Source organism: Protopterus annectens, chromosome 1.part1, assembly GCF_019279795.1.
Source record: "Protopterus annectens isolate FY-2018-M chromosome 1.part1, PAN1.0, whole genome shotgun sequence".
In the NCBI taxonomy this organism is placed as follows: domain Eukaryota; kingdom Metazoa; phylum Chordata; order Ceratodontiformes; family Protopteridae; genus Protopterus; species Protopterus annectens.
Genome location: NC_056726.1, coordinates 1,272,063,521 through 1,272,076,777, shown reverse-complemented (window position 1 = coordinate 1,272,076,777; position 13,257 = coordinate 1,272,063,521). Strand labels below are relative to the sequence as shown.

General features: G+C 39.1%; 1 protein-coding gene across 1 annotated transcript in view; it reads right to left on the bottom strand.

Annotated features, from left to right (window-relative positions):
- The window catches only part of LOC122809800 (C-Jun-amino-terminal kinase-interacting protein 3-like), a 1,405,059-nt gene that overhangs the window by 494,952 nt on the left and 896,850 nt on the right, over positions 1 to 13,257 (bottom strand). The window contains exon 12 of the mRNA XM_044081538.1: positions 7,244 to 7,374. Within this exon, the coding sequence (XP_043937473.1) occupies positions 7,244 to 7,374 (131 nt within the window). The remainder of the gene's footprint in view (positions 1 to 7,243; positions 7,375 to 13,257) is intronic.

Below are 13,257 nucleotides of genomic sequence, written 5' to 3'. Positions count from 1 at the left end.
GGCCAGGTCGGAAACCGTGTTGGGTTGGAGTACTTAGTTGATGCAAGGCTAGGAGTGGCATAAGCTGTAGGTGGATGCATTTCTCTTGGATTTTAGAGATAGGGAAGAGGATACCTATGGGGCGGAAATTAGAGATGCTATTGTTTTTGCCTCCCTTATGGAGAGATAGGATAAAGGCAGCATGTCATAGTTTGGGCACATAATATTCCTGTATGGATCTGTTGATTAAGATGCTGATGGGAAGAGCAATACTGTCTGCGGTTATTTTTAGGAAGGAAGATGGAATATTGTCAGGGGCATTGGAGCATGGTTTTAATTTAGTGAGTAAACTTTTTATGAGGGAGGTAGAGATGGGTTTAAGTTCAAATATTGGTGGGGGATTAGAAGCAGAGGGTTGTGTAGGGGGTATGGAAGACTGCATGGGTTGGGAGGATGGGTTGTTGTTAGGGAAGGTCTTGGTCAGGTCAGCGATAGAGTTGGTAAAGAAGGAGTTGAATAGGGAGTCAGGGTCAGACTTGCCCGAGTCAGGGCAGGGGTTATTTTTGGTACCTGGTTTGAGAAGAGAATTAATTGAGTTCCAGAAATGTTTGGGGTTTTTTGATTGGTTGGACTGGAGTTTAATATAGTAGGACTTTTTATCTCTAATGATATGTTTTTTTAACAAGGTTGAGAAGTTGTTTATATATAAGGAGAGTTTCTGACTGCTTATTTTGGTGGTAGGTTTTCCAGGATTTATCCCTTTCTAGCATAAGTTTTTTGCTGTCTTTGGTTAGCCAGGGGGTGGCCTTAGTTTTGACCCTCCTTGTTCTTGGAGGAGCTAGGGAGTTGAGGATGCCCAAGAAGGTAGAGTTGAAGAATTTGACGGCATTGTCTAGTGGTAGAGTTTTTAGGGGGTTCCAGTTTGTTTGTTTTAGGGTATCCAAGAAGGTTGTGGGGTTGAAGTTTGTGAGCTTATGGGTGTGGGTATATTGGTGTAGGTGAGGAGAGGAGTAAGTAGCTCTGTGGATGAAAGATGGCAAGTGGTCACCTATAGGGTCAGGAGTAGTGCCAAAGTCTGTGACTTTATTGGGGTCGGATACTAGGATCCAGTCTAGAGTTGTACCTGGTGGGTTAGTTTTGTTGGGTCTGGTGACAGAGTTAGTTAGTTGGGTAAAGTTGAATAGACTGATGGATATAGTGGGATGTGGGTTGTTGATTTTATTCCAGTCGATATTTACATCTCCACGTATAAAGGTCTTTAGTTTAATATTGGTAGAGGTCCAGAGGAGGATTTCTTCAAGTGTGGAGATGTTATTACCTGGGGGGGATGTAGAGGGCAATTATACATATGCTTTTATGGTTATTTAGTTTTAGAAGGCCTACTACTAGTTCAGCATTGTTGAATGGAGGACTAGGATTAGGGTAGGGAGATATGGACAGCAAGTTAAGAGTATATTAAGGCTACCCCACCCCCTTTTCTTTTTAAGTGGTCATGCCTCAGGGCTTGGAACCCGGGTGGTAGGATTTCAGAATCACAGATATGGGGTTTTAACCAAGTTTCGGAGATGGTTACAATATCGGGTAGGTTATGGTTAAGCCAGGCATGAAAGTGGGTTACTTTGTTCTTTAGACTTTGGGCATTCAAGGTGAAAAATTTGAGGTATTTGTGGTTAGTTTTATTGCTTGTAACAGTGGGGTTTGGAGAAGAGGAAGTATTTGGTCCAGGGTTTGGATGTATGTCCCCTGCTAAGCAGAGGAAGTTAAGGAAGGGTAGTGACATTTTTGATCTGGTCTTTAATAACTGTGGCCGGTAGGGAATTAGTTTTTGTTTGTGGTATGTAGGTTGGAGGGGGGACAAGCTTTAATTTGAAGTAGTGGAGGAGGTTGGTTTGGACTAGGGAGGCGGATATGTTGTGGAAGTGTTTTACAGTGGGATGAGGAAGAGGGGTGGGAGTGTGAGGGTTGGATAGGAAGGAGGGGTGAAGTTTGGTTAGAATGGTAGGAGGTAGCATGGTATAAAGAGAGTAAGACTAGAATGGTTGTGGTGTGTATGAGTATTTAGAGGGAGGAATGTGTAGGGCAGATAGGAGAGTATCAGATGAGGTAGACAAGGAGTACATGTGGACTTTGACTGGGGTTGGAGAGGTTGTGATTGGGAGATGGAGTTCAAAACGGAGGGGTTAGAGGGTGGAGATGATTGGTTGATTGTGCTATGAGAGTGGGGATGATTGGTGAGTGAATAGAGGGAGGGGATTGGTCAAATATAAATGTAGAAGTAGTGGAGGTGGATGGGAATTGGGGGCAGGGTAGGGGAGTGGAGTGAGCCCGCAGGGTGAATGGAGCGGGTAGAGTTGGAGAGAAGGTGGCTGGCTGAAACCAATCAGCTAGGTGAAGCAGAAAAGTGGGAGCCTGGAGGAAGGTGGAACAACAAGGTAAGACAAGGCTTGGGAGTGTGAGGGGAGATCAGGACTAAGCACAGGACAGAGCAGGCCAGTGGGGAAAATACTAAGAGGTTGGGGATGGTTACAGGAGATAAATGAGGGAGGTAGATAACTGGACTTTAAACTTTAGAATGTGAGTAGTGCCACCTAGTGGTTAGATAGTTTAATTACAGCTTAGTGGGTAAGTAGGGGTCAAGAGATAGACTGCTGTAGGCTGCTTAGCAAGCTCAGAGAAAGTACAGCCACTATGATAGTTTAGGTACTAGAAGCACTTTCAGTTACAATATGCAGCAGATCATACACTGGAAGCAATTCTTGAGGGGGGCTAGTTGTTGAGATGCTCTTCAGTGGGCTTTAGGAGGGTCCCGTAGAGAAATCCTTACAGGATAGGATGTCTAGTCTGTACTACTTAGGGTACAATGCAGCACGGGCACCTGTAGGGAAAAACAGAACAACACAAGCATTAGCTGAGTAGGAGATACAAAGATAGACACTTAGGGCTTCAGCTGGGAGAATAGTGAAAGAAGGTAGTGGAGGCCAACAGTCCAAACAACAGTTAGATATGTAGAAAATACAGGCTGGTGCTAGGTTAAGAGGCTAGTTCTACAGCAGAGATAACCATTTGGCATACACACTTTACACCATAAAATAGATTAACATTCAATTTAGATTACATCAGCAGAAAAATATCCATATAGCATACACACATTACACCACAGAACAATATATATTCAGTGTTAGGTTTTCATGGTTAGCGAGCATTCAGATCTGTATAAAGTACTAATCTGAGCACATTCACCTAGCATTCTCTTTACATGCAATAAGCATAGCTGGGAATAATGCCGTTTCGTAGCGTTTGTATTTGTGAGCGGTTGGAACAGGACACAGACAGCTCAGTAGACTATCCCCACAAGCTTTCCCTAGTTGAAATAGCAAAACCCCCTTATTTCAAAGCCCCAAACGCACATTAGAAGCAAAATATATATGGACAAAAGGGTCTGATGTGGTGTACCTAATAGTAGGACAATTTTAACCTGTAGAGCACCTTTTACGTCTTAGGAGACATATTTCAGTGACGGCCAGATACTACAAACAGATCTTCTTCTTGGAGTGCAGCTGCATATCTATTTCCCTAATTACCAATGGTAAATGGCAGCGAACTGCTAAACATGTTAAAACTAGGGCTAATAATTATTTAGACATGTGGCAGCCGCCAGAATGGAGTGAAACCGGTCGATTTAGTGCTATTACAATCTAGCAAGTGTTCAAACCATAAAATAATAAACGCACAGTTACATGTTCACAGACTCATGGAAAACTGTTTCAGAAAGCAGTTGTAACTGAATGCAGGCTATTGGAATTAGTGAGCATTCAGCCTACACATGCATGAACGCTCAGTAACATGCTCGTACAGCATTCCCTTGCCAAACTGAAAAACAGAGTCAGACAGCCGTTTTAACAGGATTCAGGATATTAAAATTGCGACCGTTCAGACCACACACAAATAAATGCTCAATAACATGCACACAGGGCACCCCCTACATAGGGATACAGTTTCAAAAAGTAATTAACTGAAAGCAGGCACAACTACATGGCAATTGGTCAGCTATACAGCATGAAACCTGGATTAGTAACAATACAATCACAGCTGAGACAGCAAGAAAACAGCTATAAAAATGGCAACAAGCTATACAGGAGAGAAATAATTCAATTTAACGTGAATTTGGAGATGCGAGCATTCTGAACAGAACATTAAAGTGCACAATAACCTGCTCGCAAAGCATCCACAAACAAACAGATGAAAATCCAAGGAAACAATACAAAACATGTACTATTCTTGTATACAATTAAGTTATACACATGGCAGTAAGCCTACATGAATAGCGGCACTTACCATGTGCAGCTAGCAGCCTACGGGGTTGATCTGCAAGAGGCAACAGGGATACTTTTTAAAAATGGTGCCACAGGTAGTGGCATCACTATACAGACTAGGAGCAAGCAGGAAGGGAAAGTAGATGGGGTGGGGCAAGTTGTAGCAGGAAGGAGTGGAAAACAGGATGGAGGTAAAAGCTGGGAAGGAGGGATTAGAGGTGGGAGAGCTGGAGAGAAGGTGGCTGGCTGAAACCAATCAGCCAGGTGAAGCTGAAAAGTAGGAGCCTGGAGGAAGGTGGAACAACAAGGTAAGACAAGGCTTGGGAGTGTGAGGGGAGATCAGGACGAAGCACAGAACAGGCCAGTGGGGAAAAATAGTAAGAGGTTGAGGATGGCTACGGGAGAGAAATGAGGGAGGTAGATAACTGGACTTTAAACTTTAGAAGGTGAGCAGTGCCACCTCGTGGTTAGATAGTTTAATTACAGCTTAGTGGGTAAGTAGGGGTCAAGAGATAGACTGCTGTAGGCTGCTTAGCAAGTGCAGGAAAAGTACAGGCACTATGATAGTTTAGGTACTAGAAGCAATTTCAGTTACAATATGCAGCAGTACATACACTGGAAGCAATTCTTGAGGGGGGCTAGTTGTTGAGATGCGCTTCAGTGGGCTTTAGGAGGGTCCTGTAGAGAAATCCTTACAGGGTAGGATGTCTATTCTGTACTACTTAGGGTACAATGCAACACAGGCAGACTGGAAGCAATTCTTGACAGGGGCTAATTGTTGAGATGCTCTTCAATGGGCTTTAAGATGGTCCTGTACAGAAATCCTTACAGGGTAGGATGTCTAGTCTGTACTACTTAGGGTACAATGCAGCAAGGGCAGCAGGCGCAGCTAGCAGCCTACGGCTGTCGATCTGCAAGAGGTAACAGACTTCTGCCCATACCATAAGGTAGTTACTACTGCCATCAGCCAACTCTTTATCAGCTACTTTAAGGCCCTTAACAAAGGGTGCCCTATCATACTGTGTAATGTTACTGTTAACATAAATGGTAGTTTGACCAAGAGCAAGGCTATTAGGAGTTGTCCATACAGTGTCACCAAATAAATATGCAAGTACTCTCAGAGCTTCAATCTCTCTCTTAAATATCAGTCACAATGAAAGTTTTAAATATATTTAAGAATAAATAATAAACGAACAAGAAAATATTCAGTATAATCACAGTAACATCAGAGTTCAAAATCACATGAAATATTTAAAACAACATTGCAGGACAGTCTCAAATAAATAAAGAAAAACATCTAAATTAAGCTTTGCTATATTCCTGACTATAGCTAGAGAATTACTATATCCTAGTTAACTTACTTACAGAGCAAGCAAGGCAGATGCGTTGAATGGGTCTTACAGCTGATGCTGTCAGGTCAAAGACAAACACAGAATACTCAGTCTCTCTCAGAGAGTTCTTTAATATCTCAAATATTACTGCTGGGATAGCTTGCAAAATGTCATCTGACTTCAGTTCCCAGGCTCAAAACAACCACTGATGCCAGCTGGTAGCATTTAGCATCTACTTGTGAAAATACATAAACCTCAGATCTTTTTGGCAAATGGTGGAAGTTGTAAAATAATTTACATTCCTCCACATTTAAAGACAATACAAAAAAACTTTTCTAGTACAGACGTTATGTCTTCTGTTGTACTGAAACTGAAAGATAACATCTTTTTTTGTGGCCCAGCCATAAAGTAATTTAAGTTCAACTATTTTTCTGAAGTTAACCTTTTGTGTTTCAGTTTCCATTGTGAAAATATATACATCTCAACAATTACAATAGTGCAGGTACATTTCTGTTCTATTCCAGTACGGCATGCTGTGGTTACATTTTAGCTCAGTGCTTTACAAAATATCTCTTCAGCACACACACCACACAAACACAAGCATATGAATCATGTTGATATTCACAAATGACATATATTTATAAAATTCAAGATAGCTGGGCTGGCAGTATCTCCTTTTGTGACAAATGACCTAAGTCTTTCCACAGTCCTATGCAAGCTCATACTGTGGGCCTCTGATTACATGAACTTCCTTGTACATTTTTTTTTTACTCCCACCTCTGCCACTGATCCTGATCTGGGGAAGTGGACAATATACAGGAGGCAAGAAGTTTTCTTTTTGCAAGAGCAATATGAAAGAAAGAAACTACTAAATCTGGTCAGATAAGGTTGCAGTACTGTCTTATGTATGCCATGCCATGCTCCTGTACACTTGCCTTGATGTGTCTGCTCTGTTACCCTATGCTGCTAATATTTAGCAGTAGCATTAACATAGCTAGTAGCATGTTATTTAGTAACATGTAGCAATAGAAGTATCAGCCTTCAGTCTTCACTACAATGCACGCTGGCTATGGAAAAAAGTCACATCCCTCCTAAAAGGGAAGGAGAGCTAGTATCAGAAGGTTAATTCCCCACCACCACCACCACTGACCCTCCAGCACTTCAATCGCTAATCGATCTTGAGTTGTTCGCATCACATTCGATTGCCCTGTCACTGTGACAGAAGGCTGACTTCCTATTTTCTTATGCTATAACTGTAACAAAATATATAGTATTAGACTACTATGCCACAACTATAACAGCCCCAGTTGTCAGAAAAGTCCTCAAGGTTAAACATGACCTGTATGAAAAATCTAAATCATTTAAAATGTTATGTCCCACTGTATTTCTAGTAAGATATCACAGACAGATTAGAATGTATTCGTACAACAATAATTCCCAATATATAATTATTCTATGCATTTCATCTCACACTGTGATACACAGTACACTATTTAAAAGTAACAACTTAGTTAGGCACCTTAGTGAAAACTGAACTTGCCTTTTATTCTTTCAGCTTAGCTTATTTGAAATCTTGGCAACAAAGTATTCTAGTATTTGCATCCTGCTGCACACACCTACCGTAACAATTCTGACCTACGGACTGCATCCTGAAGTTCCATCAGTCTTTCTTTATACTGGTTCTTCTCCATGACTACTCGTGCCATCTCTGCCCGTGTAAAACGCTTCCTATTTGCTGCAGGTGTGTCAACCTAAAAGTGAATGAAAAGGAGGTAAGCACAGTAACAACACTGTGACATGCTGACAGTCAAACAGCCTTCATTGAAAGTAAAATACTTAGGATAAATGAACAAAAAAAGACTGTCAACATTCAATTGTTTTGCACATCAGCATATATAGTAAGCAAGGACTACAGGAAACATTCCTACATGTTCCAAATGTTATTCTGTTGAAATGTAAGAGAAAATACTATGGATGTGAGGATTTAGAAACACTGAGCAAACAGTTGTGATTCTTAGGACGGCTGTTAAGTAGGTGTCAAAAGATTTGCGCATCAGGCAATAGAACTAACTGAAACATTTCTACTATAAAATAAGCACCCATGGAATTGTTCTCCCCACTGTTGCATGAAGAGTGTCAATTGTGATATATGACATAAACTCCTATACAAAACATTCATTTTTCTCCCATCAAACAGGCAAATGCTATTATTGTGGAAAGATCTGCTGCTTTTCAGAATTTATTAATTTTACTTATTGTCTGTTAACCAAGAAAGTGGTAGAAGTTCATAAGTATTTAAACAGCAGTTAGGCCAGACGACTATCTAAAAATGCTGATACAGTCAAATCAGGGGTATACACTTTGGCAACAAACCAAATGTCTAATCTGTTTTTAAAAAAAGACAAGAGTATCAGATTTCCTGACATCCAAAGGAAGTCTGTTCCACAATCTAAGAATTACTTGAGTTACATATATAAGTCTCAGATCAGTTCTAACAGTATAAACGTTGAACACACAATTACTGTGTTTAGGTATTCTTACACTATAATTAATATTAACATAAAACATAACCTGAAGCAATTCACTGGCAAAAACATGAAACCAAAAATAAATTTACCTTTAAGATACCTATAATGTATGGAATATAACTGAAATTAATACAGCTCTCTACATAGGAATGCTCACTAAATATTCAGATTATCTTAGTAAATTTAACTTAAACCTTTACTAGTTTATCCAAATTAACTTTATTGTAAATACCAAAAAAAAAATGATTTTCAAGTAAAGGCATAATACAAGTTTTGTATAATGTTACAATATGTTTGTCGCCCTAATGGAAATATTTTTTAACTGTAGTATGATAAAAAATGGATTCATTTCAGCTGTAGCCTGGGTCACAGACATAATGTGTACAATACAGTACAAAAGTAAATAAATGCATACGTGCAACAAAAATTAAGAGCACTTTTACATAATAAGATATTAAAGCAAGAGGTGCTGAAAACAAGAAAAGTAAGCAATGTACTAGAGTAGTCAATTCTAACAATGTACAGAACAGAACAGTAGATGACAACAGGAGTTGAGGGTTGGTATGATGGTGAGTTGAGGGTTGGTATGATGGTTAAGGTGTTCACCTTACAGTCACAGTACTGGGTTTGACTTTGAACCTTTAGACAGGAAATTTGCTAGATTTAAATATGCCCACAAGAACAGCTAGACTAGTACTCACCTATGAAATGGTAGATGGCAGCACAATGCATATGGCTGATTAAACATTTAAAATCTTTTATTTTTTTTCTAATTTCTGTCCCCAATAATCATCTTATATTAGGAAGCTTGTGCATACCTATGGCAGGAAACACCTATAAAACAGCCCATTAATAAACCTATCTTTTTTCTGTCGATGTTATTTCTACAACATTCAGCCTGCCAAGTCACTCAGTACAATGGTATGCCAACCCAAGGATGTAAGCAAATGTATGACAAGGACAGCATCTGAACAGCTGGAAATGAGAGAAAAAAGCTTACGCAGCACTTCATAATTTTACATATGCATTTTCACAACAAGAAACCAACCTTCTACAATCACCGCCCTCAATGTCTGCAAAACATATTCTACAAACGAATGGTTTCTGTTCATTACCCTGTGGGGAGGGAGGGGGCAGTACCTCTGATCAAATCAGATACTGTTTCCCTCTGTGTTTCTACCTGTAATTGTACCAGTTCCAGGTGATCCACAGTTGATATATACTTCTTAAAAATCAAGTCTTCTCTCATGATAAAGGCATTTAAAAATATATATTTTTGTCAGAAATACAAAGGCTTGAGCTTTTCGGATGCTACAACTACACCGGCATCCTGCTACTTGATGTTTTCTCAAAAGGTCAGACCAACACAACACTGCCTCATATGTTCTCTGATCACTCCTTTCTAACTTCCCATCTCCTGCCAGCACCAAAGGACCCTTCTATCTAGCACCACACAAATTTCAGTAGGCATGCATTTGCAGCAGTACCAGTGTTGATGCAAGTGACACCAAAAATAACATCCATGTCATCAGTGTTCCTTTAAGTCATCCATCATCCTTCTAACATTAACAAATGTCATATAGTAGAAGGTTCAGTTCAAATGCAAACCTTATTAGCAGCCTTGGTTGCTCAACAGGTAGTACACTTTCCTTTGGTGCAGAAGGCTGTGGATTGCAGTGCCACACCAAGCAGATCAATTTTTTCTTCCAAGACTGACACTGCAGTGCAGCATAAAAAGGGGTGCTGAACTGTTGAGTGTGCCATCATTTAAATGAGACATGTGCATGCTGTCTGAAAAATGCATGCACAAATAGCAGCATTAATGACAAAGAAGATGCTCTGTTTAATTACAACGGCCATCCAAACTCAAATTTTTAAAACTGCAACTTATATGGTAACATTTATGAAGCACTCAATCATTATCTTAAATAACTTAGTTTTGGTATTTATATTGTGATGTCCTTCCTCTGGGCCAGTGACTAAGGAGTCTAGACACTCACCACTAACACTAGTTGGAAATGTTCACTATGAGAAAAATAGACGCACAGTATTTTCAGATGTAGCTCTCTGAACTAAGTACAGTTTTCCTTAACAGCATACAGGGAATGCACACTCCAGTCCTGGGGCTGAGTTTTCTCTCCATAGGTTCATAGGTAGGTACTAGGCTATCAGCCCAAGGGCCTACGCAAGCCTAGCCAACAGGGTTCCCTGGCTTACGCCACCCAAGAAAGTCCCAGGCCCCAAATAAGACTCTCCACTGACCACTATAGACCTGAGTTCTTAGCAGGGTGTTCCAAGCCAAGTCCTTCACCACCCTCTCTATGAAATCAGTGCTATCAGTGTCCCTGGTCAAAGTAGCCGTCACACATACTCTCTGAGATTTGATTTTTACACACATGCACCCACCTGGGAAAGGCTAGCAAAGCTTACCCGCACTTCCACCTCCACCCAGACTATAAGGTAGATCAGCTGCCTCCAGAACACCCAAAGCCAGCTACTTTAAGGCTCATAACAGGGTACCCAATTACACTTATTAAAATGAATACTTATACAAATGGTAGTGTTTAACTAAGCAGCAAGACTTTCAGGAACGTGGAGCCACACTGTCACTAAATAAATGCAAGTACTCTCAAAGGTTAAATATTTTCTAAAAGACCAGCCACAGTGAAAGGTTTATATACATTTAATAATAAAAAATACATGAAAATGCTGAATATCTATTTACAATAAACTCCAGAGTTTCGTTCACAGGAAATATAAAAAACAACAATGACGGAAAGGCTCAGACAGACACAGAAAAAAAACATGTGGCTAATCTCACTATATCTTCTTAACTGACTGAAGAATTACTGCTTCCTAATTACTTACTAAAAGCAAGGCAAGATGAACGTGGAGGAGTGTCTTGTCATGTCCAAACCCAGAGTACACACCTCACAAATTTCACTAGTATTCAAATACAATTTCAGTGCTGGCTACAGAATGACATCACATCTAGTCACTGACTCTGTGGCTCCCACACTACCTTCTCACTAAAAAATGAGCCAGGATCTGGCACTGATGTGTCACAATACACACTTAGAACTTTAGCTAAGGTTTATTGCAGCATCTGGAAACTGTAAAACAATTCCAACACTTCCACCCTTCCTGCAGAAACAAACATGCTAATCTCTAGCAGCATTCAGACCTGTTATATAAAATCTTTATGGCCTAAACCAAGTCATCTAATTTCAGACTATTTTTCTTAAGGTTAGCTAGACTGAGCTTAATCCCTTCCCTTCCAGTATCCTTTGTTAAAATATATACATTTAATCAGTAAAAACAATACAGTCTGACATACATGTATATTTCTTTTCTGTCCAGCAGGACCCATTGTTGATACATTTTTAACACTAGCAACTTTACAAATACATTTTAATACAAGCATCTGTACAAATCAGTTTGATATTCAAATGACATACAATTCTTTACAAAACCCCAGCTAGTGATGATGGCATATGTTACACGTGCACTGCCCTACTATCCCTGGCACAGCTGTCACTACCTTACATCATCACATATATAACTGTTATAAGCTAAGAAAAATGTGGTGAAAAGCTTTAATGAAATACGGTTATTCTATTCACTTATGTCCAAACCTAAACACAGTAGTTTACCATGGATCCATACATTTCCTTATTTTATTTACATTTAATTGGATGAGCTAACTGGTCCAGAAATTTCTGAAGAGTCATGCCCTTAAAGGTTGAAATTTACAGACCTATAGTAACTATGCAGTATTTAGAGAAGAAAGCAATGACTCTCTCTCTCTCTCTATATATATATATATATCTATATCTATATATACATATATATATATATATATATATATATATATATATATATATATATATAGATATAAAAGAAAGCAAGGGATACATAAACAATAATCATTTCAAGTTAGGCAAAACTGATTGTGGGTTTTTCTATACTACAAGAAAGCCACTAAACATACGAGTTTAGTTTACATATGAATTAATGTACAAATGCATAATTACTAACATGTACAGTCATTTGTTAACACAGAATAAGTGCTGAAGCCTCTGCATATGTTAGTCAGCATCTAGGAGTCATTTTACACATGTAAATTCCCACTAAGTGTTCCTTAAGTTTTCTCCTAAATGCTAAATAATGCACAGTACATCTAGTACCATGTGTTAGTTCAATCCTGTTTGCTGGTTTGATTTTGGAAAAAGATTTTGCACCTTAAACTAGTTTAATTGCGTCCAGTCTAACTAACAGTATATGCCTTCCTGGTTCTGCAGTGCATATGATTAAATATTTAGTTTGCTGGATAAAGGGGATATCCCACTAATAATGCGCTAAATATTAATGAATGTAACAAGAAATTAACCCTAGTGGTTTTCACAGCCAGATATGATATCACACAGATGTTGTTTTAAATGATTATGTATTATGTAAAAAGTGTAATGCAAGAATACAAAAACAATATTCTAATCATGGTATAAGAACACAGGCAGTAAATTCTTTTTCAGTTTCAGCAGTTAAAAGATGAGAGAACTTACATACTATTTTAGTTGTTTAAAGAACATTATCTGCTGTAGTTTTAATGTGACTTTAGAATTTTTTTTTATTTAACGGGAGACCAGAAGTGGTATTTATATTACTAGAGGAAATTTAGCCAGGGCATCAAAGAACTTCCCCTACACTTTTTGATAAGATCTTGGGTCTTTTACAATCACTTGAGGTACGAGCTGCATGACTGGATCTCAGTTTAACATCTCAGCCGAAAGACAACACACCCCCATGCTGCACTACAGTGTCAATAATGTTTCCCTACTTAGACCAGAGAGTGCTTTGGGGTAACTGGACATTTGGACTAGGCTCTTTAATGATCTCCTACACTTCATGGCTAGTAAATACCTAAGAACTTAGAAATGAAGCATTCTGTTCTATGATTTGAATGACCAGGGCAGGCAAAGGATAACTTCTTTTGACCTTGTTGAGGTGCCTTTAGTTATTAGCTGGGTTACATAGAAGGATTTTCTGAATATTGCTGCTGCAAAGTTGTCTACAAAGGTGCAGAGATCTTATGATGACTATCATTCT